The sequence below is a fragment of the Acipenser ruthenus genome, chromosome 12, assembly GCF_902713425.1.
Source record: "Acipenser ruthenus chromosome 12, fAciRut3.2 maternal haplotype, whole genome shotgun sequence".
In the NCBI taxonomy this organism is placed as follows: Eukaryota; Metazoa; Chordata; class Actinopteri; order Acipenseriformes; family Acipenseridae; genus Acipenser; species Acipenser ruthenus.
The window spans coordinates 33,397,050-33,423,498 of NC_081200.1; the positions used below are offsets into that span (position 1 = coordinate 33,397,050).

Genomic DNA, 26,449 nt, shown 5'->3' on the forward strand with positions numbered 1-26,449 from the left:
GCCAGTGATTGTTGCTGGTACCCTCTCGCTGACAGACAGCAAGAAGGTTGAGGAAACCAGGATCTCAAAACCCTGGAGACAATGCTGTCACCAACAGATGGAGAGAAAAGCAGTTAAAAGCATGGTTGCTTACGATAACAACAGCTTGATCCAATTACAAAAATCCTTTTAGCACACAGATGCCACAGAAAGCCTATGTCAACAATGTAACTAACACCTTTAATTAAAATAAGTAGAAACTGGCATGCGAAGAATGACAGCTCACAGTACTTTGAACTGTGAATCTTAAAACATTTTCAGGTGAAATAGGGGTTAAACACATTTAAAAATATGGTTGATAATACATTTTTTTTTAAATGTGATTTTATTCACAAACATCTGATTGTTGCAAATGTGTTTTAAACTGATGCTGGGATATTTGATGATAAAAGTGTTAAGAGTATGGTGTGATTTTTTTTTTCTTTAATTAACTAAGAAAATGCAAGATACTAGTCTTTAAAACAAAACAATCAAAACATGCTTTACTTACTGCAGATACATGCAAGATACAGTAAACAAAATATACCACTCTAACACAAACGACATTGACATAGACTTCTCCTGCAATTGTTTGTCTAATATATTATTAGTAATTTAGTTTATTTTTTACCGAAATGAAAATAAACAAAGCAAAAACCTAAATCCATCAAAGAGTGCTAAACTAAACTTTTTAAAGAAATCTTAAACTATAAAACCGGACGGCTAAGCCATTTACCGGTTGCAAAACACACAGTACCTTGTTTTTTTTGTTCCGACCACACAGGTCTCCACACAGGCTTTACACAGACAGCCCCGCACAAACTTTTTGGCCTGTTTATATACCTGCCTGCTAATGATAAATTGGAGCTCTGATAACTTGTTCTACAGCGTGGAACTGCATTGCAGTTCAATAATCCATCTGGATATCTCCAGGGGATTTCTTCATAGTCACATCAAATGTGGAAGCATTTTCAGCTCAATATTGTACCGGTTGGCACAGAGGAAGACAAGAAAAAAAACTTTGTTTGTAGGGATTTCACTTTCTAAGCACATAGTGCAGCACTGAGAGATAAATATTTATCTTTGTGCTGCACTGAGAAGGCCCCACACACCGACCATCAGGGGATACAGGGATCACAGAGCTACCATTCCTTGATGCTAGGTTTTCATTTAAAAGCTCTTTCATTGTCTGAAAACTTTTGTTTGGCGACTTTATAACCTGTGACCTCAACCAGAAGTGTAAAGTCAGAGTTTCTTCTTCTTTCTGTATCTCACAGGTTCTCCACGAAGTCCAATCAATAAAACGACCCTGACTTTGATCAGTGTTGTCAGCTGTGTAATTGGTTTGGTCTGCTCATCTCACCTCACCTGCCCCCTTAATGTTCGCATCATTCTACACGTGCCTGAGCACCTCATTGCAGATGGTAAGTTTCATCATTATTTAGATACTGTGTTCCATGTCCTTCAACTCAAAGTAAGGATGTGATATACTGAATGTTATTCCACATAACGAAAGGGTTAATTTGCTGTCCTTGTTGGGTAATTCAGTACTATTTAGACTAAACTTCTAAACATGAAATGACAAGTGTGGCTTCTTGAATTTGTTCCTGCAATTTAAGCAATTATTATAGTTTATGAACTGTAGGTGATACAGTATGTTAGTGTTTTGAAAGAGAATATGTTCTGTGTCATCTGCAATTAATGTGTTAACTCATTTATAAACTGGAAAACTTGACTATAATGCTATATTTTACAAGATAAGACTGTAATTTTCAGAATATTTTACAAATTTGAGCTCTACATGTTATACAAGCTAATTGTACAACTCCTTTCTAAGTAAGCCACTGGTCAATTTATTATGGATATAGCATGTTTCAATATTTAAACGAAAATATAAATCAAAATCCAGTCATCAGTCGTGCAATCCAGACTATACTTAGTTTTATTAATTCCACTAACTTGTTTATTTAAGAAAGACTAACAGACAGAAATGTTTCAATAACAAACTTTTCTCAAAATGAGTGAGGGAAGACATCATCTCCAAAGCACAAAGTACAATTAATCAAATTTTCTGTATATCTTACTCAAAAATCAATACCTGTGAAGAACCCTTTCTGATTAAAATGCAGCAGTTTCACCAAGGGAACTAGTTTGTGTTCTATAATGTAATGTTGTGATTCAATTGGCTCATTGAAGAAGGTCAAATTGTTCTGCTGGCGAGATGTTTGTGGCACGACTTTTTTTTTTTTCACACAAGGTAGCTAGCGATTGATTTCTGGAAAACAGGATGTTTATAATATAATAAATAACACAGAAAAAAAAAAAATACTTGAAATTTTACATTGGATTTATTTGGCACTAAAGTAAGTTGGCGGTGTTTCTTGTGTCCACAGGAAGCAGGTTTATTTTACAGCAGGGGAGTCAGCTGGACGGCAGGGACTGGTTGAATCCAGCCCAGGTGCTGCTCTTCTACCAGCAGAATGCCAGCGGGCCCTGGATGGCTGAGCTGTGCGGCCGTCGTCTGCTCGACCCCTGTGAGCACCAGTGTGACACTGAGACAGGTAGGAGTCCAGCACTGTGTTGTACTAATGTCCAGCATGCGCTACACCTATGGTCAAATGTTTTGCATCACCTAGAATTTTAGGATTGAGACATGTTTTTTTTTTTTTTTTTAAACTATATGAACATAATTTAGATATTTTATTTAATATTATGTAATTATAAAAACTACAGAATTACATTGCAAAAGTCTACCGTAAGCCATAATAGTAGTACAGTATTTCACGTTTTATATGAAATGTCATCATTTTTTTTATTTTTTGTCAGTTTTTCGTAAAGCATATGGAAAACTACAAAGCGGTATGTAATTCAATAACATAACATTATTCAGCAGGTTTCATTTGACTTTATGAAGCAAAATTAGTTCAATCTATAGGCTGATCCAAAACTTTGGTCTTAGCTGTACATTTAGTTAAGGGATTCATATATTTACTGTTAACTATTTAGTGTTTACTATATACTATGTATTTAAGGCCAGTGAGAAACAGATGACTTGAGTTGGAATAATGAAAAAATAAAAACATGTTGTTGGTGTGGAAGTCTACCTTCCATGTAAAAATATAAAACAAATTCAAATCCTGTTCAGAATGCTGAGCAGTATGGGTATTTATTATAGTTAGTATGTATGGTAATGTATCCAAAATTGTACATTTAAAGTACTTTTCTTTGTCTTTTGTGTTTATTTTAAGAGAAATGTAATCACCAAAAATAGTTAAAAACATAAAACCAGAAAGCTGCAAAAGGACTGTGTGTTCATTTTTGTTATGTGCAAGTATTGCATGTAATTGGCATCTATGACATATTGCAGACTTCACAAACAGTCTTTTGCAAGTTGTATATAAAATGCCAATTGTAATTATGATAAAGGTTTTCAAAGTGCAATAGCTACAACTGGAATCTTTTTTTTTTTTTTTTTTTTTTTAAAGTGTTAAACCTCACTCTACTCAAATGCCAGTTTTAATTGAAACATTATAATTTTGAAATACATTTCTGAAAGTGTTACAAGTAACCAGATGAAATGGCAGGACATTGTTGCAGAAGTTATTAATTTAATAAAAGTGACTTTTTTCACCATTTAAAATGTAATTACTCAAGATATTTCCAATTAAAGTGAATTAGAGGCAACTCCTTTGAGAGGCATGAAACAAATGTAACAGTTAAACAATGGCAAGAAACAACTTATGCTACCCTGGGATTCATTTTTGTTTAATTAGAGCCATATTATAGTGAGCTATGTTATTATTAATTGATTATTGCTGATGATATTGGCAGTTAAAGTTTTAAGCTGTGCTTGATTTAAAAGTGTAATTACACATGTAGTTGTGAAATACAAATATGTAACTACAGCACAGTCACCGTTATTTCAAGTATTGCGTAAGGGAAGAATGGGAATATAATCAACAAAGATCAAGCTGTTTCAATTCATGTTACACTGCTGATGTCTTTTGCAGATTAGTAGGGTGTGAAGAACGCTCACATTGAGTTTTTTTTCCTGTTTTTTCTTTCATTGCTTGGACTGTTATTTGTCAAACCTTTTCCCCCAAAGGTATCTTTAGTGTGCAGAGTTCTGACTTTACTTTAATTGGTGTTAGGACTGCTTTGAGCGCAAAAATAGTGGCAGTGGTTGAGGTGTTGATTCCACCACTGGGAGTTTGTGGGACCTTCATTTGGATGTGTGTGTGGGAGGCAGGAGGCTGGAGGCCATTTTTCAGACATGGAGCAAACTAAAGTTTATTGCAGCACATCCCTGGAAACAAGGATACAGTGGATACTGTGTTAGGATTTATATGGATCTGATGGTTAAGGTTTTAATTGTATTTTAATCTTCTGGTCATATGAGAAATGTGAAATAATAATAATAAAAAAAACTATATTCAAATGTAATCATTCCATTCCAAAGGTTACTTAAGCATTAAGACTTCAAATCATGCACATGTGCATATACATTCAACACAAATGTGGTAAACACCATTTTTTTGATTGGTTAATTGCCTAAACTGTGTAAAACCATTGTGGTGCTTCTGGTTGGGAGGATTTCAAAAGAAAATGTGGACTATGTGGAAAATGTTCTGACTAATAGGGGCTGTAATCCTGTTATACTTTGGAAATTGACACCGGGCTAGTTTGCCTCCCCCCACGAATTAACAGAAAGCCAATTTACTTTCTGTTGCATTTTACAATGATTTGTGTGAAAATCACTGAGACATTCAGCTGGGTAAGTATTAAAGGCAAGCTTGAAGACCTAAAGGATTTGGTGACAGCAGGCTAAGGGCATATGGCAAAGTACAGTTATGAATTGTATGTATGTAGTATGTATGTATGAAGTCAAATTCGTCAAAACCACCTTTGAACTTCATATACCATATGACCATATACATATACACTCTAAAATTAAACAACCATATTTCTCTACAACTTTCTGTTCTTTGGTATATTGCTCCATTTAGTTTGGTTTCCATTTCATGTCAACTATCCCAATAGTATTCTTATATGCTGAACATATTTTGGGAAACCTTCAAAGGCTATTGTGCAGTGGCTGCTTACAAATGCACTGTTTTAAATGATTTTGTATGTTAGAACTACATGAAACATGAGTTAACCTGTCACATGCAAGACCCTTAGAACATATTCCCCACCTTGGCTGTTGAAAATAGCATACCTTGAGCTTCCACTACAGAATTGTCCACATCGTAACATAACCCTACTACCTTCACCTAAAAATCTTTGACGACAGAACAGCTTCTTCAGTGTTTGCCTTCTCTACCTTTAAACACTAACCATTCAGTGTCAGTTAGTTTCAGCTATTTGCTTTTAAACAAGCCTGAAAGTGGAGCTAGTTTAACTCACATCCTCCAAATGTTAATGTTCCTGTGCTTATAAGTATGCAGGTTAGGGATGCAGCTCTTTAACTGAGTAGCTGTGACACACTTAATTGTATAGACATTGCTGAAGTTAAATAAAAAGGTGCAAATAACTGGTTCATTTGCATCTTTGCAATGCAACACGATGTGCCATCTGTTTTGGCAGTTTTGAAGCACTGCACTGATAGACCTCTCATGGAAAATTATTTTATTTGTTTGGAGATGAAAACTACAAAAGAACTAGCGCTGGTGTTATTTAAATTTCAAATAAACCATTTTTTAAATCATGACACCCCCTTCTGGGCTAAAAATGCTGCTTAACAATAATAACATTTCAGCATTAATAATCTACTGTAGATCAGAAATAATATACATTTTAATAGAGATGAGTTTATGTTTTAAAAAATGTAAATATATATCAATGTCTAACGGGATGTGATGTGTATGAATTACCAGTTTTGTTCAGTTTCTTTTAAAGGCAGGTTCTCCAGTTGTTCCCTTTCAATTTGAAGACGACCACCAATGACATTACGTATGGGATATGCCTGCCCATTGGGTAGGTATCGCTGAGCTCTCTATACCAGAGCTGCCGATAGGCCCCTTCCTGGGATGATGCATTCAGTCCCGCCCACCGTGTTGATAGAAAAGAGCTTCTCGAGTCGAATTGAGTCGATTGTATTTCCCTTGCATTCATGCTGAAAGCTGGCTCGCCACTTTCCCTGTATATTATTGCAGATCTCCGGTCTCCAAGGGCAAACTCTTGGCCAGAGCTTGGCTAGCTTGAACATAGTTCGTAGACAGCTGTGGCTGTCACAAGCCAGAGTTCCTGATGCTGATAAGGCTGCGCTGCTTGACGTGCCTACATCCCCAAGACATACCTTTGGGCCAGCCGTGGAGGAGATCTTACAGAGATCCCACCGGGAACGCGAGGCGTCCCGTCAGGTGGCCGCGTTGCTCCCTTCCCACGCTTCTGCGTGGGGCAGATCGAACCGTTGGCGAGCTCCTCAGACACGTACTGTCACCAGGACAGTTCCAGTCCCCACGGCTCCGCTGGGTGACCTAAGGCATCGCCTACAGGGCACACCATCAGCAAACAAATGGGCCCAAGCGGCAGGCAGAGGGAACGCAGGACGTGGCCAGTCCACACACCGGCATCACAGGAGGCGTTTTCAGTGCCAGCGCCCTAAACAGCCACCCCAGACTGCCCTGCCTCAGTCTCAGCAGCCCGAGCAGGGCCCCTGAAGGCTGGCGGCCTCAGACCCTCTTTTCAGCACAACAGCTACAGTACTGGCGTGCTTGCACCTCAGACTCTTGGGTGCTCGCCACCGTGCAAAACGGTTCCACACTTCAGTTCCACTTCGGACCTCCTCCCTTTCAAGGCATCACGAATACTTTCGTGACAGACCCTCTCCAGGCCTCGGTACTTCAGGAGGAAGTGGCCGCCTTGCTGTGCAAGCAAGCCATTTGTCTCGTAGGCCCCACCTCCCACAGAGAGGGGTACTACTCGAGGTATTTTCTGGTACCCAAAAAAGACGGCGGCTTTTGCCCCATCTTAGACCTGAGGCTCCTCAATGGGTTCTTAAAAGAAAGGAGGTTCCAAATGCACATTCTCCAGTCCGGCCGGCCGGGTGACTGGTTCACCACCGTGGACTTATGGGACACAAACTTTCACATTCCCATTCGTCCAGAGCACAGCAAGTGTCTCCGCTTCTCTTTTCAAGGAAGCGTTTACGAGTTTGCTGTGCTGCCATTCAGCCTCTCCCTAGCTCCTTGTACGTTTTCAAAGTGCATGGACGCTATCCTGGCTCCCCTGCGGCTGCAGACGACTGGTTGATCTGTTCCCTGTCTGGGCCTCACTATCAACGATGCAAAGAGTCGGCTTACACCGGTGCAGTGCACTACTTACTTGGGGCGCCAGCTGATCTCCAATGCGAAGCGCGCATACTTGTCCGATGACAGAGTTACAGCTATCCAGGATTGCCTCTCCCTGTTTCAACAGGGAACGCAGGTCACCCTCCTATTGTGCCAGAAACTATTGGGTCTGATGGCTGCAGCCATATCGGCGATTTAGCTGGTTCTGCTTCGTATGGGCCCGCTACTTGCATGGCTCAATGCGTTCCACCTCAACACCAAATGCGACAGACACCGTTGGCTGACTGTGTCTCATGCATGCTCGGCAGCCCTACGCTGGTGGAGGACAACCTTTAACCTGCGCAAAGGTGTGCGAATGGGAGTAATGTTGAATCGCCAAGTGGTGACGCAGACGCCTCCAACTTTGTGGGGCAGTCTGGGAAAGCAGAGGAGTACGCGGATCCTGGCCGGACCGCTGGACATCCCTGCACATTAACATGCTGGAGTTGCAAGCGGTATCCCTTGCTCTCCACCACTTTCTCCCAGTGCTGAGCAGTACACGTGTTGATCCGGATGGACAACACGACAGTGGTGGCGTATGTCAACCACAAGGGTGGCCTACGGTCCCTGGTGTTACATCTCATGGCCTTCAGACTATTGACATGGGCTCAGAGGAACTTGCTGTCCCTACAGGCGATGCACATTCCCGGAGCGGTGAACTGGGCAGCGACCTCCTCTCCAGGTACAGTCCGCATCCGTCAGAGTGGCGACTCAACCCTCAGATAGTGGAGTGCATTTGGGAAAAGTTCAGGAAGGCGCCTCGGCAGAGACGACGCATTACCCCCTATGGTACTCCCTCCACAGCTTAGGCGGTCCCCTCGGCGTAGACGCCCTAACGCACGAATGGCCCAAAGCGTTTTTGTACGCTTTCCCGCCTATACCGCTGCTCCCGGCCTTTCTCGAAACGGTACGGTTAGAGGAAGCATCAGTTCTCCTAGTGGCACCCAAGTGGCCCAGGAGAGTCTGGTTTTCAACCCTGTGCCAGCTGTTGCATGGCCAGCCCTGGGAGATTCCACTGCACATGGATCTCCTCAGTCAGGCGAAAGGCTTTCTTTGGCACCTGGAACCGGGCAGGTTCCGTCTATGGGTCTGGCCCCTGAAAGGGACCACTGGTTAGCCCTAGGGCTATCAGATGTGGTTGTGGGTACGTTGCAGAGTGCTAGGGCAGACTCCACTAGGTCCTTGTACACCTATAAGTAGAGGTATTTCCAGGCTTGGTGTCTGGCTAGAAGCCATGACCCCATATCTTTCCCTATGTCAGTCATCTTACAGTTTCTACAAGAACTGCTTGATGCTGGTAGGTCACCTTCCACTTTGAAGGTGTATTTAGCGGCTATCTCTGCTTGCCATGCCCCCATAGATTCAGTGTCTCTGGGTGCGCATTTTTTGGCTACCCGGTTTCTTAAAGGAGCTCGGTGATTACACCCTCCCAGGACTGTTCTCCCCGAATGGAGCCTTAATATTGTACTGGAGGCTCTCACAAAGGCCCTGTTTGAGCCCATACACTCCATAGAGCTGAAGTACCTGTCTATGAAGACAGCCTTCCTCTTAGCTATCACCTCCGCTAAGCGGGTCAGTGAGCTGCAGGCGCTGTCTGTGCACAGCTCCTGTATGCGTATTTGATAGGATGACAGCAGGGTGTCTCTGCGCACCAACCCTGCTTTCCTCCCCAAGTTGATCACAGCCTTCCACGTTAATCAGTCTGTGGAACTGGAGTGCTTCCATCCACCTCTGTTTGCTTCAACGGAGGATGCAAGATTGAATTTCTTCTGCCCAGTGCGGGCATTGAGATGCTACATGCATAGGACAAGAGCTCTGCGTCAATCTGACCAGCTCTTTGTCTGTCACGGGACATGGACCCTAGGACAGCCCCTCTCTAAGCAGCATCTGTCACAATGGATTGTGGATATCTTTGGCCCTCTTCAGATTAGCCTTGATGTCTGATATTTGTACTGCGGCTAGCTGGGCTACGTCGCATACTTTCTGCAGGTTCTACTGCCTTAATGTGGTAGACCGTGCCCTGCCTTCTCTAGGCATGAGGGTCCTTGAGGGTGTAAGTTCACACCGCTAACCTTTGGGTTAGACAGTGCTTGTGCGTCCCTCATATGCTGCTATTCCTTCTCCCTCCGACGGCTCTGGTATACATTCATTGGTGTTCGTCTTTGAATTGAAAGGGAACGTTAGGTTACTTACCGTAACCCTGGTTCCCTGAAAGAGAAGGGAACCAGGGTTACCCGTGAGGGAACCATCGGTAGCCCTCACGGGTTCGATGGAAAAAGAGAAATGGCTTCCTTTGGATGACAGTTTTATCCCCTCGGTGGGCGGGACCGAGTGAATCATCCCAGGAAGGGGCCTATTGGCAGCTCTGCGATACCTACCCAATGAGCAGGCATATCCCATACGTAATGTCATTGGTGGTCGTCTTCTCTTTCAGGGAACCAGGGTTACGGTAAATAACCTAACATTTTATTTAATGTACCTTCTTACAAGAATATAAAAACTTTTAGGGGAATGGACAAAGAATGACCAAAAGTTTTGTGTAGATTCATTTATGCTCTCATAAACTTTAGAGATGCTGTGGTCAGCTCAAATGTATGTTCTGAAATAGGCACTAAATCTGATTAGAAGCATATACTAATTTACTGGAAGACATACAGTAGCTACACATTAGCCCAAACTTGTGTTTATTTGATTTAGTTTCTTATAATATTGTAACTTTTATCTCCAATTTTATGATTTAGTGTAGTGAAGTAGTGGATGAATTTAAAAAGAAGTATAATATAGAAAGGGTTGGCAGGGCTAACTACTGAGGCCAGGTACTGGTACATTAAAAAAAGTCACAGATAAAAGGGTAGTTGAGAAACGATTAATGGCTTGATAGAACACATTTAGACATGTCTCAGAATTGTAAGTACTGAGTCTGAAAGTCCTGCGAGGGCAAGTGGTTTAACTGGATTTCCTTCTGGTAATTGTAGACCCTTGTCTCATTTCATTCCCCTTTCTCCTTTTGCTGCACACAAGCCATTTATTAATCAGCTGAATATTTTCCTCTGCCTCTCATTACTCCTGCTCCAAATTCCTGCGTTTTCTCTATTTCATTAATTCAATGGAAAAATATATGTACCGCATGTCTGTCTCCAAGGCCTGCGCATTTGGGGATTTGTCTAATAAAATAGGCTCCTTTATGATCTCTACTGTACCCCATTTATCGTTTAATGAATAAAAAAGAATAAAAAAATATTTAATTAATGATAATTCATTCATTTATTTATTTTTTCAGTAAAGAATTATACTTTTCCTACCAGGTCATCATTTGAACTTTACACATCCTTCATGCCAGTTATAGCTACTTCTTCTTGCTGTGCTGTATAATGAGTTGCTGTAATGCAAGTCTCCGTTTCTTGTTACTGTGGTCACTGTGACTCTTCCTTCATTTATGTCACCGTTACAAGAATTCCTGTACCCTATTTGCATTTTACCCAAACTCCATCTCCAACTATGACTTTATTTGTTTTTTGGAGATCACAAGTAAAACAAGTATCATAAAGACTATACCAAAATCTAGCTTTGGGTATTCACTAATTAACCTCAGAACAGCCCACAAAAGGCAGGTATTAAACAAATGTAAAAAAATAATACTAATTATTGCTAAAAACACAATAGATTCCCTTCAAGACTTTTTCCATAGGTTTTATTTTATTCACAAAGCCTGAAAAAATTCTAACAGATCATTCTTTTCTTGAAAACAGTTGCAACATATGCTGGGGTTACTAGCAAGTGAAAATCAACTCTCCAGTCATGACTGTGTGATGTTGTCACGCAAATACATTGTGAAACAGCAAAAGAACGTCCTTTGGTCAGCGCGGCTTTAAGGGCAGGGTCCTTCGCTTTCTCACGATAAAAATAGCTATAAAAACCCATGTAAAGTGGAGCAGGAATCGTGCTTGTGTCTCACAAGATTTCAGCAGTCAAGATCCTGTTTAACTGGTGGAATCTCATGTTATTCTTCAGCAAAGCCATACCAAACCACACACACACACACACACACACACACACACACACACACGCATACACACACACACACATACACTCACACACACAGAGAGAGACAAGAAAGAACGCAAAAGACACTGCAAATGTAAACCTCTTGTATAGCCTATTATTAATGTTTGTATAAATGCATGTTGTTAAGCACAACTAACTGAACTTTTAGCCTCATATTATTATTATTATTATTATTATTATTAGCAGTAGTCGTAGTAGTAATAGTAGTAGTCATATTTTCTTTCTATAATTCTTTTAAGATGTCCCAGGAACAACAGAGCTTCGCCTCTTCTTCCACCGCACACAACTGGAATGAATTGTCAGCATCAATTGGCATATTGTGCAGTAATTAAAGGATATGGTTAACAAACAACATAAATGTAGCATATCGCTTTAAATAAAAACTTTTGTTTGAATGTTTATAATATTACAAGACAACCATGTTTCATTATATTATGTGTGTGTGTTAAGCAGATTCTGCACCTGCCACTTCTACCGCAGCTGCAGACCAGCAGTCACTGGCTTCTCGGAGCAGGCAGGGTATAGAGTCTGGCAGATGTGTACAGGAACATTAGGATGCTCAGCCTGGTACTCTGCATATAGAACTGCCAGTGGATGAAGCTGCTCAGGAACCTCGTATGTATTTTTACATACCCCCCTGCTCTCAATCTTATATTCATATAGGCCTAAGGATCATACTGTTTTTTTTATTGTGTTGTAGTGTAACCCCCTGTGTTCCCACATTTTCCACATACGTTTATAGACTACTTTAAATAAATAAAACTTTTACATGTTACACATCTATTTTTTAAGTAGTAAAACTTGTACTTAGTAGAAGTTTTATTTTGTATACTTGTGTGTATGTTGGAAAGGTAACGAGACACAAACAAGTAAAGTGTGCGACAACAAGTTAATTCTTTTCTCTTGTTAATTTTTTTAATCTTCATGGCAACGCATGAAGCTCCTCACAATATTCAGAGTCGTTCTTTTCCTAATTACTAGCCAGACACGGACATTTAAATATCCCCTCCCCTAAATTACTATGAATTGAGTAATCAGCATTGGTACGGCCAACCTTTTTCCTAAATCAGAACAGCATAGCAATGCATTTCATGAAAAGTATGGCAAAAACATTGTGAGGTAAACTGTCATGACTTGTCCATGTAAACGCTGTCATAGTTGTCCTTGATAAATACACAAACAAATATGTCTGAACAGGAGCATCTTGCAAAATGTTACATTGTACCAATACATACCACAAATTAAGCCCAGACATCCATAGAAATAAGTGAAGCAAACGCTCATAGATCAGACAGGATCAGATTAATTTCCTTTATCGCCACTGATGAAAACCTCCAAGTACCTCACAGCACAGGTGACTTTAAGTAAGATGAGTGGATTTTTTTTTTTTTATGCCTGATGAGAAAACAAGGAGAGAGTACCATCCATATTGTGCCACAGTTTTTATTAATTTTATTTGATGTATGAACATTTGAGTAATTCCAGAAATATCCAGCACCATTTTTTTTCATATTTTGAAGCCAGCCCAATGACAAATGAACTTTTTCTGTGAGGAATAAAAAAAATGGTAACACGTAATAACCTAGTAATAAATGGGTAACTACGATGGTTTCTGATATAACATGGTAACGACTGTGTAATTACTGTGATTGGGTTCTCCATGTAAATTCATCAGGTAAAAAGATGTTGCTGATAAGGCCATGTCCGTGTTTTTACAAAATAGCTACCCTTTAAATTACCCAACTATAAAACAAAGGAATTAAATTATTATTCATGCCCAATAATCTGAAGTATAACCAGCAATTTTACCTGTATAATACCTTTGTTACAGGCTGGAGAGGATAATGTATTTGTTTCAGAATTTTTGCTTTTGCACATGCTTCATTTTAGGACCTATAGTACTTTGTGAAATGCTGGTCACAAGGTTCTTTGATGTCCTCTTTAAACCTTTAAACCATTAAAATGTGTGCTTCATTTCCCTTCAATTACTGGTTATACATGCATACACAAATATGAATAAACAAAACCATTGTAAAAACTATACACTTTGTACTGACACTGTATTTACAAATGCCTTAGTAGTCAAAGTGCTTTAGTAAGTGAAGCACGTAAACCTCATCATTTTTATTAAACAGTCTCATTAAAAAAAAGCAAGTGGCAGGCCTTTTTCTTCATAATATGTAGAATTTGAAGCATGTGTGCTTAATCGAATTCCACATTTGGTTCATGGTTGTTTCTCACAGATGTTGTTTTTCTGATTGCGTTTTTATGTTCTTTTGGTTTCCAAACCATTAGCTATAATATACCGAAAATGTTCTTGGTAATTACTCAGGCTACCGCGGGCACCAAAACATAGTCCAGGAATTTGTTTGTGTTAAATCTGTTTCTAGCATTAGATATTTTAAATAAAGCATTTGAAGGCTGGCCTGTTCTTGCATTGTAATAGCAGACCCATTGCTTTTACTCTTTATAAATCCGGGGAGGCAGTGAGACAAGGAAAGTGTATCATTAGTACTGCATTAGTGCTTGCTGGAATGCTCCCGGAATGCCAAGTTTAAAAGATTGATAGATGTTTTGCAACTCATTATATTTAGGGGTCTACCTAAATTGCGATTTCACGGAAATCAGAAAATTGAGGGGTAACCGCGAAATTCACCTCTTTTAGGGGCCAATGCATACTGGACAAGTACGGCGAAAAAAAATAAAATAAACCTTGCTTAAATGAACTACTGCGCAAGCAACGCAAACTACGTCATCCTGTAAACAAAAGCTACGTTTCTGTTTACTGTTGAAATGACATCTATGTTTTAATCAGCCTCTCAATGCGTCTGTAGTAGCTTTTCTGTACTGTAGGGGGTGGGACAAAGTCAGTGCTGCATTATTTTGATTCAGGTTGCTAAAATCTAGTTTTCAGCATTGGAGGTAAAATGCCAGAAATGGACGACAAAGCAAAAAAAAGCATATTTCGGCTGATGATCATGTCAAGATATTTCCCAAAGAAACTGTACATGCAGATGGAGGTAATTGTTTTGCACATCTTGTAATGTGTCTTTGGAGAAAATACGATTGATCGCTATTTAGCTTCAGAATCACACATTAAACAAAAGGCTACTACAGAGGCTGCTGAACAGAACGTAAAATAAACAGCTTTCAGAAAACAAACTGTATTCCTGTCAGCTGTAGCCAAGTTGTTATTATTATTATTATTATTATTATTATTATTATTATTATTATTATTATTATTAGTAGTAGTATTATTAGTATTATTATTATTTATTTCTTAGCAGACACCCTTACCCAGGACGATTTACAGTTGTATACAAAATAAAATACATATCAAGAATTACAGTACAATTAAGAGCAAGATACAAAATACAATGGCTTCAGTCCTAATAAGAGCAAATACAAAACACAATACAATTTGATATAGGGGCAATTCAAGAGCAGATAACAGTGTTGATAGTTACGTCAGGGTTAGATACGAGTGCAAGTGAAATACAAAACACTACAGATTGGATTAAGTGCAGGATTAAATACAGTAAAATAGGGAGTAAGTGCAAGTTAAAGTGCATTAGAGGCAGAGTGCTATATTGTCCAGAAGGGAAGAGTTGAGTTTTACAGGTGTTGTCTGAAGAGGTGTGTCTTGAGGAAGTGCCAGAAGGTGGTCAGGGACTGGGTAGTCCTGACATCCGTAGGTAGGTCGTTCCACCACTGCAGGGTGAGGGTGGAGAAGGAGCGGGCTCTGGAGGCAGGGGAGCGTAGAAGAGGTACAGCCAGTCTTCTAGTGCAGGCGGAGCGGAGAGGTCTGGTGGGGGTGTAGGGAGAGATGAGGGTCTGGAGGTAGCTGGGTGCAGTCTGGTCAAGTTAAATAATTACTACAGGTATGATCTAGCACAGCCACCTCACTTCAAACAACCTGCTGCTTACTTTTTAAACACAGTTAGAATTTTAGACCTGAATAGGCGCATTTTCTTTGTTTTTACTCTAATAAAATAAATTATTGGATGGGACAAATAACATGACAATGAACATGCTTGCCTTTATTAAAGTATGCCAGATGCCCTTGGGTAACTGAGTTTTGGGACTGTTTCTAATCGATTTCCACATCAATATAACTTGGAAAAGTTTTGCCTTACACTTCCAACCAATTCAGTGGATGCAGAACGTGCAGTCTCAATGTATGGGCAAGTCCACACCAGACAGAGAATGTCGGCAGCAACTGCTGGGGGGATGTTGCAAGCTTGCCTTTAACAAATGACAGCAGTCTGTTTTAGTAAGGAAGCAAGTACCACTAGTTTTAGGCCTTTATAGTTCTCTGAAATATTGTCTACTTAGGTTTATTTCCGCAAAATCCTAATTTTATTCCACAACCTACCCGCAAAAACTATGTAAATTTACTGCGATTTAAGTAGACCCCTAATTATTATATTTTATGTTGTCATTACATTTCAGTGCTTAAAAAACTACTGACACATTCAGATTTTCAGAATCAAAAGTTTCCATTTTTGTTCCACCTGACCGAGACCACTTTCACAGCACAACATGGGTGTTCTGTCACTATTAACCAGCTTGTTCTGGCCAAAAAATTAAAAAAAATAGCTGACTGTTGTGTCAAAAATGCTTCCACCGTCAAGTGGTTATACAGTAGATTAACTTAGACTAAGTGTATTTTAATCATTTAAAACGATATATGTATTTAATGATTGAGTGTTTTCATTTATTATTCACTATGGGGTTTGATTAACTTAACCCTCCCTGGATAAGCCAACTCTGGATTTCTTTGAGCGTTTTGCAGCATTAGGAAATTTCCCTCAAATTCATCAACCACCTATTTTTAGCGTTAACCCTGGGATAACCACTGATAGGTGTTGCAAATCAAGAGTGATTCTCCAGTGCTGCAAAATGCTCCAGTAAACCTATAGAGTGTATAAGTTGACCAAACCAACCCCTTAGAGTCACCTGATGGACAAATACTGATACCCCATGTTCACTAGACCTCAGCACCAGAGGACTCTTTCCTATTTGATACCCTGAAGAATCATCTTGAGTGTATTATTCTTTGCATCTGATGCCGTGAAAGAGGCTTCAGAGGAATGGCACTGTTCCACCTACATGTGTTTTCCAGCAGGCAGTCAGAGCACTTCAGTGAAGGTCCATGCCGAGAAAAAGTTTGTGAACCCCTTAGGATTTTCACATATTTCACATATTGCAAACCAAAAATGTTATTAGATCTTAATCTAAGTCCTAATAATAGATAAAGATAACCTGATTAAACAAATGACACAAAAACATGAAAAACAAACTTTTTGAACATTTATTTATCCACAAATGATTCAACATTCAATATCCATGTGTGAAAAAGTATGTGATTCAGTAACTGGTGGCACCCCCTTGAGCAGCAATGACTTCAACTAAGCGTTTCCTGTTGGTCAGTCTCTCACATCAGTTTTGAGGAATTTTGGCCCATTCCTCCTTTCAGAACTGCTTCAACTCAGTGACATTTGAGGGCTTCCTTGCATGGACAGCTCGCTTCAGGTCCTGCCACAACATTTCGATGGGGATTAGGTCAGGACTTTGACTAGGCCATTCTAAAACGCGGAATTTCTTCTGCAGCCATTCTTTTGTAGATCTGCTTGTATGTTTAGGATCATTGTCTTGCTGCATGACCCACTTTCGGTTCAGCTTCAGCTCACGGACGGATGGCCTGATATTCTCCTCTAGAATCACCTGATACAATGCAGAATTCATGGTTGTGTCAATGATGGCAAGCCGTCCTGGCCCTGAGGCAGCAAAGCAGCCCCAAACCATCACACTCCCACCACCATGCTTGACGGTTGGGATGAGGTTCTTCTGTTCGAACGCAGTGTTTGGTTTTCGTTTCTCATTGAGGCCAAAAAGTTCTACCTTTGACTCATCTGTCCAGAGAACATTGTTCCAGAAGTCTTGTGGATCATCTATGTGCTCTTTGGCGAACTTCAGACAGACAGCAATGTTCTTTTTAGAGAGCAATGGTTTCCTCCTGGCTGTCCTTCCATGAACACCATTCTTGTTCAGTCTTTTTCTGATAGTTGAGTCATGAACACTCACATTAGCCAAGGCGAGAGTGGCCTGCAGATCCTTGGATGTTACTCTGGGGTTCTTTGTGACTTTTTTGATGATTTTCTGGTTTGTTCTTGGAGAGATTTTGGTAGAACGACCGCTCCTGGGTAGAGTGACTGTGGTCTTTGTAGACTGTCTGACAGTGGATTGGTGGAGCCCCAAATCCTTAGAAATGGTTTTGTAACTCTTTCTAGACTGATGAGCATCAATAACTGTTTTTCTGAGGTCCTCAGAGATTTCTTTTGATTGTGGCATGATGTATTTTCCACACACCTGTATGGTGAAGACCAAACTCACAGTTTCTGATCTTTATATAGGGTGGGGCCTCCCAAACTCACCCCTGAAAATCTACCTAATTATTTAAACACCTGATTCTAATCATCCCCTTAATTGAGCTGATAAAACCAGGGGTTCACTTACTTTTCACATACCCTGAATCTTAATTACTCATTGTTTGTCTAATTTATACATCATTTTGTTTCAAAATACATTGAATTGGTTCATATAAACCCTATTGGATATTTAAGAAAAGACTGGTTTTGATTCAAGAAGGCTATCATGGTAAAACTATGGAATTTCCAGAATTATCATTGGGGTTCACAAACTTTTTCTTGGCACTGTAGCTATCATGGTTCACTTCTGCAGCCCAAGGGTCACTGTATCTTGTTATGCACTTAAAACAATTCTGGACCTTTTGAAACTTTTGAACAGAGAGAAAGTAAGCTGCTATTAAATGTGTGCATTTCAAAATAATGGAGCTAGATATGCATAATTTGTTTACAGTGAAGATAATGGAACAGCAAAGCGATATGAAGCAGGTTATTTATTTTACAGGGTGCATCAGCTTTTTTAACAAATATTAAATTGTGTTTCCTTTTGTACATTTTCAATGTCTCCTCTTCTTTTGTTCATTTAAATCATATTTTTCTTAAAAAATGAAAACGTTAGAGAACTAGAGGGCATGTTATACCTGGATTCATGAATGCACAGTGAGGTTCCTGTTTCATTTGCATTCCGTTCACATTTCAATCTGTAATGCCTGTCCACAAGGTTATATTTTCCCCTATTTCCATGCCATTGTGTACTCTACTGGGAAGATTTCTTTTTTTAAATACATGTAGGTAAGCTATAAAGTAATGTAGTTTTATTTTAATTGACTAAAATGTACAGTTTTAGATTGCAGGCAGAATATGCAAGTACTGTGCTTTCTTTTTACTCGAGTTTAACAATGCTGATCACTGTTATTGCTTTCTGTGAGTTTATTGTTGTGTTCTAGATGTGTTTTAAACACTGTATGACCTTTAACAAATCTTTTTGTACCTGAAAAATCATTCCATTGCCAATAAATACACAGGACTTGTCAAATTATGCCCTGAGTGAGGTTTAAAGATGTCTGTTGGAGACAGGACGGCACTGTTTAGAGGTCAAATAAGACACTTCTTCCAGGTCATAATGTAGCTGCGTAACAGGGGTGCGTAACACATTAAGGTTAGTGTCAATGTTTTATAAAGATGCATGTTGTTATGTCATTTCTGTCTTCTCAGGGGAGTGTCAATGCTCTGATGGCTACATGAGAGATCCTGTCCACAAGCATCTCTGCATTCGGAACGAATGGGGACCAAATCAGGGGTAAGCTTCAGTATGTGCTGCAATGAACATAGGAATAAGTCATCTCAAAACCGTTTTCAGAAAATATTGGAATATTCAGATAGTTTCTTTGGAGAACAGCAACAGCTGGAATTGCATAGAGTGTAAAAGACAATGTAGCTCCCCTAAAGAGTTGCTGTTTTGTTTGCAGACCTTTAGTTATCCTGATTGAAACAGAATTCCCATGAAAAAAGTGTCTCATTTTGTTCAAAAATCTCTGTCATTCCTTTCAGTATCGGACAAGAAATCACTTCCAGAAATTAAAAGACTAGCTTAAAAATGTAACTTGAACAAGAGCAATTGAAACAGTTGTAACTTTTTTTAAGGAACTACATTCCCCGCCAAAAGTATACAAAACCCCAAACTAATACACAATAATAATAATAAAAAATATTAAAATGTGCATTCCATATCTTTTTGACTTAATCACCCTCTACATTAATCAACTAATCTCCTTTCTCTTCTCACCCTCTCATCTGCTCGTTCTTCCCCTCCCCAGTGTGAAAACTTGAAAAACTGACATAATTTTACACTTCCACAACAGCAAACATTATAAGCCATTTTTATATTCTGCTTTGACAAGCTGCATACATTCAATTTGTAGGTTTTCAAAACCTGTCATTATGTGTTGCTACATGACAAAACCAGATGTCACTCAAAGAGAATTGGGGTTATAATGTTTGAAAGAAGCGTTAAAAGTCTCAAATAGGAAAGCGTTTCTTCTTGTGTGTTAATTTATATTAGAGTGTTGGAACGTATTTTATTTGTACTGTATAATGAGCAAAACAGTCTACTGATAACAGACTAATTAATAATGGGTGACTTGCTGTATTTAAATGCATTTAAATTGATAGGCTTTTGTCAACACTTCAAGAGTGCTAAACTAAAATTCTAATAGTAATTATGTTTAAAGAATATGTTGATTATTGTCACAAAGACGGCCAGAGTGGGTTGCGTCAGACCAGAAAGGAATTCAAACACAGACAGAGACGGTGGTGATGATGAGCTGAGTGCAATGGCTGCACTCAGCGTTTAATAACAAAATAAAAGGTTTAAACAACGGAATACAAAACAGGACACGGCACTTGACGCCAAAATAAACAGACAGACAAAACGGACTAACACTAAACAAACGGTGCACGGACAGACAAACAAACACGGTGAGAACAAACACTTATCTTCCACGTTTTTACTTTCTAGTTTCTCCTCTCTCTCTCTCTCTCTCTCTCTCTCTCTCTCTCTCTCTCTCTCTCTCTCTCTCTCTCTCTCACCCGTTCTCCTCTACCGAACACCCAACCACGAGTGACTAAAAATGTGCCTATTTATACTGTTGTGCTGGGATTCAATTACTAATTAATTATTCACTTGAATCCCAGCACGTGAATTAATTCTGTGCAACCCCGTGCTCGCATATTATATTTTAAATGCACGTGCGTGATGTGCAATCCCGTGCCTAAATACAAATATACAATTTAAACACACGTGAAACACAGACCTGTTTATATCCCGTGTACCAATCTATACACCAACATTAACATACGCACGCATACATACAACATAGAACACACAAATGCACACAGGGGCGGGGCACTTTGCCACAATTATATGTAAAGTCATGGCACTCCTCAGTCTTTCTCATGTTGTATAATCAGTTTGCACTGTTCATTTTAATGTCATTTTTCTGCCAGATCGTACATAGCAAAACCACATCATTTAAAACTGACATTTCACTTACATTTTTTTTTTTTCATTTCCAAAACCAGTAGACTGCGATATGTCATGTATCCTCCTCATTGTTAACCATGCAGCTGCATCCCTATGGCTATTGTTATACCTCAAAGAAAACCACTACGGAAAACCAAAAGCACTTCAAAATAATATGGGGGCTTTAGAATGACCAGTTAGACTGCCAGGTTGTCTTGGTCTGTTCACAGTGTCCTTTTAAAAGCTGATAGACTTTATACTGTAAATAATCCCATATACTATAATGTGGGGCTGTTAGGTGACCATACAAGCCAAAGACCTACAGGGTCACTGCTGGTACCCAAGCTAATAATAATAATAATAATAATAATAATAATAATAATAATAATAATAATTATGTGTGCTTCTGAACTCACCATTTATAAAGCTTTGACTGGTAAGTTACTACAATGATCGTTATCTTTTTTTTATGAAAACAAAAAGTACAGTTTGAAATTCATGCAAGACTTTCATGAAGTTTTTTTCACAGTTTTTGAAAGCAAAACAAAAAAAAATAAATTATTTAAATAAAATCATGAGGGTTTGTGAATATGGCAATAAGAGACAAACTTGATTTGAGAGAGGTTATTATTGTGAGTTGGGCTTTCTGCAAAGGAAGAGCATCCATATGTCTCATTTGTAATACAGGGAAGCCCCTGTTGTCTGGGTCATTCAGAAGAACTTTCAAATGGTTTGTAATTGCATTCAATAGATAGCTAAACTGAAGTCATACATCAGTGAAGAAGACATAAACAGTTTCTCCTAAAAGATCAATCACAAGTTAACCTTGTAAACAAGAACCTAAATACATCTTCATGGTGCCACCCAATGTAATAGACAGCACTTTTCAATTTGGGAAGGTTAATGTTAAGATGCAGTGTTTCTGAAAGGTTTGGGTTTGTTTTTAGAACACAGACATATTGGCTAATTCTGTGATGTTTTTTGGACTATGATTGTGATATTAAATACACCAAACCATTCAAATGTATTTTGCAGCGTGTTTATACAACAGCCCATGCTATGCAATTGAAATTGCTCTCCCTGAAAATGAACCCGAACATGATATAATTACTGTATATACATACCTTAAATAAAAAAGGTAGACATGGGCTGGAACTGCCCTAAAAAAAAAAAATCTAGGTATCTTTTTGGGTAATAGCAATTTCACATCTGGTAGCCTAAAGTTAATTTAAATACATTAATGAAAACACATATCATACGCCATACTTGAGTGGTCTTAATAATATTGGAAACTGTGGGAAAAAAAGCTCTATTTACCAGGCCCTGCAGCTCAAATTTAAATATGACCATTGAGCCTGTTGAAATGGTTAAATGGGTAGGGAAAAGAGATCCAGGACAAGTTAAATAACTTTAATTGTTTGCTTGAGAGTTAAGAAATGCAAATGACAGGTCTACATCTATTTAGTGTTCTTTTTTATGGTGATGATTTTGTCAAGGCTGCTGTCTCAGTTATACTGTACAGTTCCACCATGGACCAGGCTCACACAGGATTTACACACTCTGATTGATCTAATGCAGGGGTGTCCAATGATGGTACTGGAGGGCCATCCTACTCCAGGTTTAACACGTAAAATGAGATAATGAACTACTTCAGGGTCTGGATGGAGGTTTAATCAGTTCAATTAAACTATTTAGAATAGGGTTAAAACAACGACCAGGACTGGAAGGGCCAACTTTGGCCACCCCTCCCCTGATCTAAAGAGTAATGGATCTTCTGACGCTTCTTAGAATAAGCCTCTTGGTGTACTAAGGTTATGAAAACCAACATCTGTAACATTGCATCTGGGTAGCTAAGATGACATTTAATAAACCTCACAGACCTGAAATGAGAGGTTGTCTCTGGGTCTACTGCAACTCATGCAAAAGGGTCAGGTTGGGAGTGTGAACACAGGGTGTAAAGTTGCAGGGACTGTGATTTTCTGTTTGAAATTTGTTTTATAATGACTGTGGATTTAATCTTCCTTGTGTGATTCAGATAACCTCAGACTGTGTAAAATACAATGTGTATGAGTTTGAAAGAAATCAGAGCAACTTGGTCCATTTTTAGTGATTTTAATAATAACAAATGATAACTTTTGAAAAACAGGGTGGTTTTAAATCTCAGTAGACAAACTACTTGGGATGATAATAACGTGTCTGAATCTAGCAACATTTTAATCAAATTGCCTATATTATGGATGTTTCTTGTTAACATTTGCATTAACATTCAACCATGGTGATTGTCTTAATGTTTCAATTTAGAGGAATATAGAGAGTGGTACCATGCGAGAGACCTGATAATTAGGGCCAGAAGCAAAATGATCAGCAGGACAGTGTGAAGGAATAAAATCGCTCTGATCTTGGGAGCTTGTTCACTTTGCACTTATGTGAGCAACCGTAAATAGATTTTAACTGGATTTTGCACGTAGTGGAGTTTCACAATGGAAATTACCAAAGTTAAGGATTTAACAAATGCAGTGGAAAGTGATAATTGTTAGATGCTGCTACACTCAGTGTTTCTACAGGAGGCTATGGTTACAAGGCACAATGAAGTATATCAATATTGTCCTTCAGGAAATCCAGATGTAGAACGTGATCAGGTTAAATTGATTCATTGTTTGATTCATTGATAAAAGCACCTGGATTAGACAGCAGAGCAATCTGCTCAACTTGTTGAAACCAAGAGATTTTTTTATTTTTTTATAGCTTATTAAGTAGCATTTGCTATTTTTAATTTGTTTATTTATTTGCTAATTATTAGCTAAATGCCCCCAAAGGGATTAATTCCATATATTTGTGATTCCCGTCTGATGTTCAGACATCCGGTCACACAAACAATACACAATTAAGCCCTTTCATATGTCACCTAAGAAATAATTAAACAAAATAAGTTCAAAGTTGAATTGGCAATCAAATAACCAATTTACCTTGATGTCAAACTAAAACAATACAATATATGAGGTCTTCTTTTTATTCATGTATTTTTAATTCCAGTAAATATTCACAGGGGTTCTTCTGTATTAGTCCTGTGTTTGTGGGTGCATGGTAATTGTATTATGAGTCATAATTACCTGTTGCTGTTCTCAACTATATTTAGGTAACTGACATAGGTCAAGGCAAATTCTGAATCCCCCGTTAAGTGTGTTTTGGCATTCAAGATTGGACTTTTCTCACAAACATACAATAGTACTATACTACTCGGTTAGATTTCCTGACTATAAATTCAATTTCAATTTCCGTAATTGGTTTTCTAATTACATTGCAATCCCCTGAACCAGTATATATATTTTTTCCCTTAAGTCGACTGGATTTGTCACCCAATCCAACTAGATACATCCAATTCCCAATTTAAACTTGCACCCCCTACCTTGTGTCGTCAAACATTAATCACAGCTGCTGTTTTATAAACAGGGCAGCAGTGTGGAGTAGTAGGGCAGCAGTGTGGAGTAGTGGTTAGGGCTCTGGACTCTTGACCGGAGGGTCATGGGTTCAATCCCCAGTGGGGGACACTGCTGTTGTACCCTTGAGCAAGGTACTTTACCTAGATTGCTCCAGTAAACACCTAACTGTATAAATGGGTAATTGTATGTAAAATAATGTGATATCTGTATAATATGTATAATGTGATATCTTGTAACAATTGTAAGTCGTCCTGGATAAGGGCGTCTGCTAAGAAATAAATAATAATAATAAACAGTTTTGCTTACACCCTCTTCAACCTCTGTCAGTGCTATATAAGAAACAGAACAACTGATGACTACCACTTATTTAGCTTATTAATCACAGTCACTCAGAATGCCTCTACCTAATGCAGTCAAGCTTCTAGATTTTTATATAAAGGGTGATGATACATCATTAATAGACATCAGTTAATGTATATGTGTGTGAGCATGTGTACTTACATTTTATGTGTATATATATATATATATATATATATATATATATATATATATATATATATTATACACACATTCTCTGCTTCTTCTGCAGTCCTTGGCCGTACACCATATTCCAGCGTGGCTTTGACCTGGTGATGGGGGAGCAACCTTCTGACAGAATATTTAGGTAAGACCTCTGTCTCCTGTTGCGAGCTGTGCTTTGACAATAATTGGTCATGTGAAATTTTTCTATATTCTACACAACTACATGTGCAAATACAATGTCTTATACATTTACTGACATGTTAATATTTTATGAAGTGTTTACAGAACTGTAATTGGATAGAAATAATTAATCTTCTACTTGTATTGCCATTTAGAAGTTTTAAAAGGCAATATTTTTCTAAACAGGTTAACAAGCACCTCTTTTTTAGGGTATGATGCTCCATTTAACTGCAAAGTTAGCATTTGATGAGATGGAAACCAGAATGCTTAGGTATACCATGCATTGAATACTGACACAAAAATATCCTGAACCTTGCAACAGCAATTTAAATGTGATATTCGTTCTTTAAAGCCTCATGCATCTTTAGTGTGTAGACATTTTTTTTTAAGTACCATCTTTTTTATCCCCCTGCACACTGTTCTGGTTGGCAGAGCTTTATTACTACATGCATTTATGTTTGGGTGTAAGCTGAGTAAGTCCCTGCCAGCTAGTGTCCTCTCCTATCAATTATGATTCACCAGTTTACTTCCCTGATTGTATTTATTTCCTCTAGAGGGGCCACATTTTTGTACCTCTCATTCACACCACATTTTGAGTTATTTAAAAGTGTGTTTTGATTGGTTAATACAGATTTTGGAATTTATTTTTATCTTTAGATAAGTCATGAGTCAAAGATTTTGAGAATTGGGGTATTTTTTTTAAAAAGGGGTCCAGGTCGATTTACAGCATGTTGTACAGTTTGTCCAGTAAGTTATGTCTCCATGCGAAGATATTAGAATTAGTCTAATAAAATACAATTTACACTTTTTTGATTTGAAGCTTTAAATTTCACAGGATTGACAATTTACATTTACGCAAACTGTGAACCTCATTTCCAGCAACCTGCTTACGTTTTGCATTCTTGTTCACTAGATTCACCTACACTCTCGGAGAAGGGATGTGGCTGCCCCTCAGCAAGAGTTTTGTCATCCCACCTGCCGAATTGGCCATCAACCCCTCTGCCAAATGCAAAACAGACATGACCGTAATGGAGGATGCTGTGGATGTCAGGTAGAACTCAGTTGAATGTAGATTTATGACTTGAAGAAATTGTGACAATTTAGCTGCTGATTTTCAACTGACTTTTTCAACCTAGATGTGACTATGCAACACAAATAAACAACACAACACATATAAATGTATTATTTTAATTATCTTAATTGTATTTAATTGTGGCTGCATACTTACAAGCAATGTGCAAATCATTGATCTAAGGCTTTGGCTATTCTGTATTATCTTCAGCCCCATAGCCATATTTTCTTTACCTGGGAACTCTTCTTTTGGCATAAAGTAAAGGTTATGTGTATGCTTGCTGCTATTCGATTTATATATATATATATATATTTACCAAATCGACGATTAATATCAAAATTTATTTTTTAAAGAATTTTGAGTTTTTTTTT

General features: G+C 38.6%; 1 protein-coding gene across 5 annotated transcripts in view; it reads left to right on the top strand.

Annotated features, from left to right (window-relative positions):
- LOC117417311 (astrotactin-1-like) overlaps positions 1 to 26,449 on the top strand; it is a 192,444-nt gene that overhangs the window by 50,857 nt on the left and 115,138 nt on the right. For all 5 annotated transcript variants that reach the window (XM_034029362.3, XM_059034897.1, XM_034029365.3 and 2 more), the window contains exons 7-11: positions 1,296 to 1,442; positions 2,412 to 2,579; positions 19,058 to 19,142; positions 24,894 to 24,968; positions 25,920 to 26,057. In XM_034029362.3, the coding sequence (XP_033885253.3) occupies positions 1,296 to 1,442; positions 2,412 to 2,579; positions 19,058 to 19,142; positions 24,894 to 24,968; positions 25,920 to 26,057 (613 nt within the window). The remainder of the gene's footprint in view (positions 1 to 1,295; positions 1,443 to 2,411; positions 2,580 to 19,057; positions 19,143 to 24,893; positions 24,969 to 25,919; positions 26,058 to 26,449) is intronic.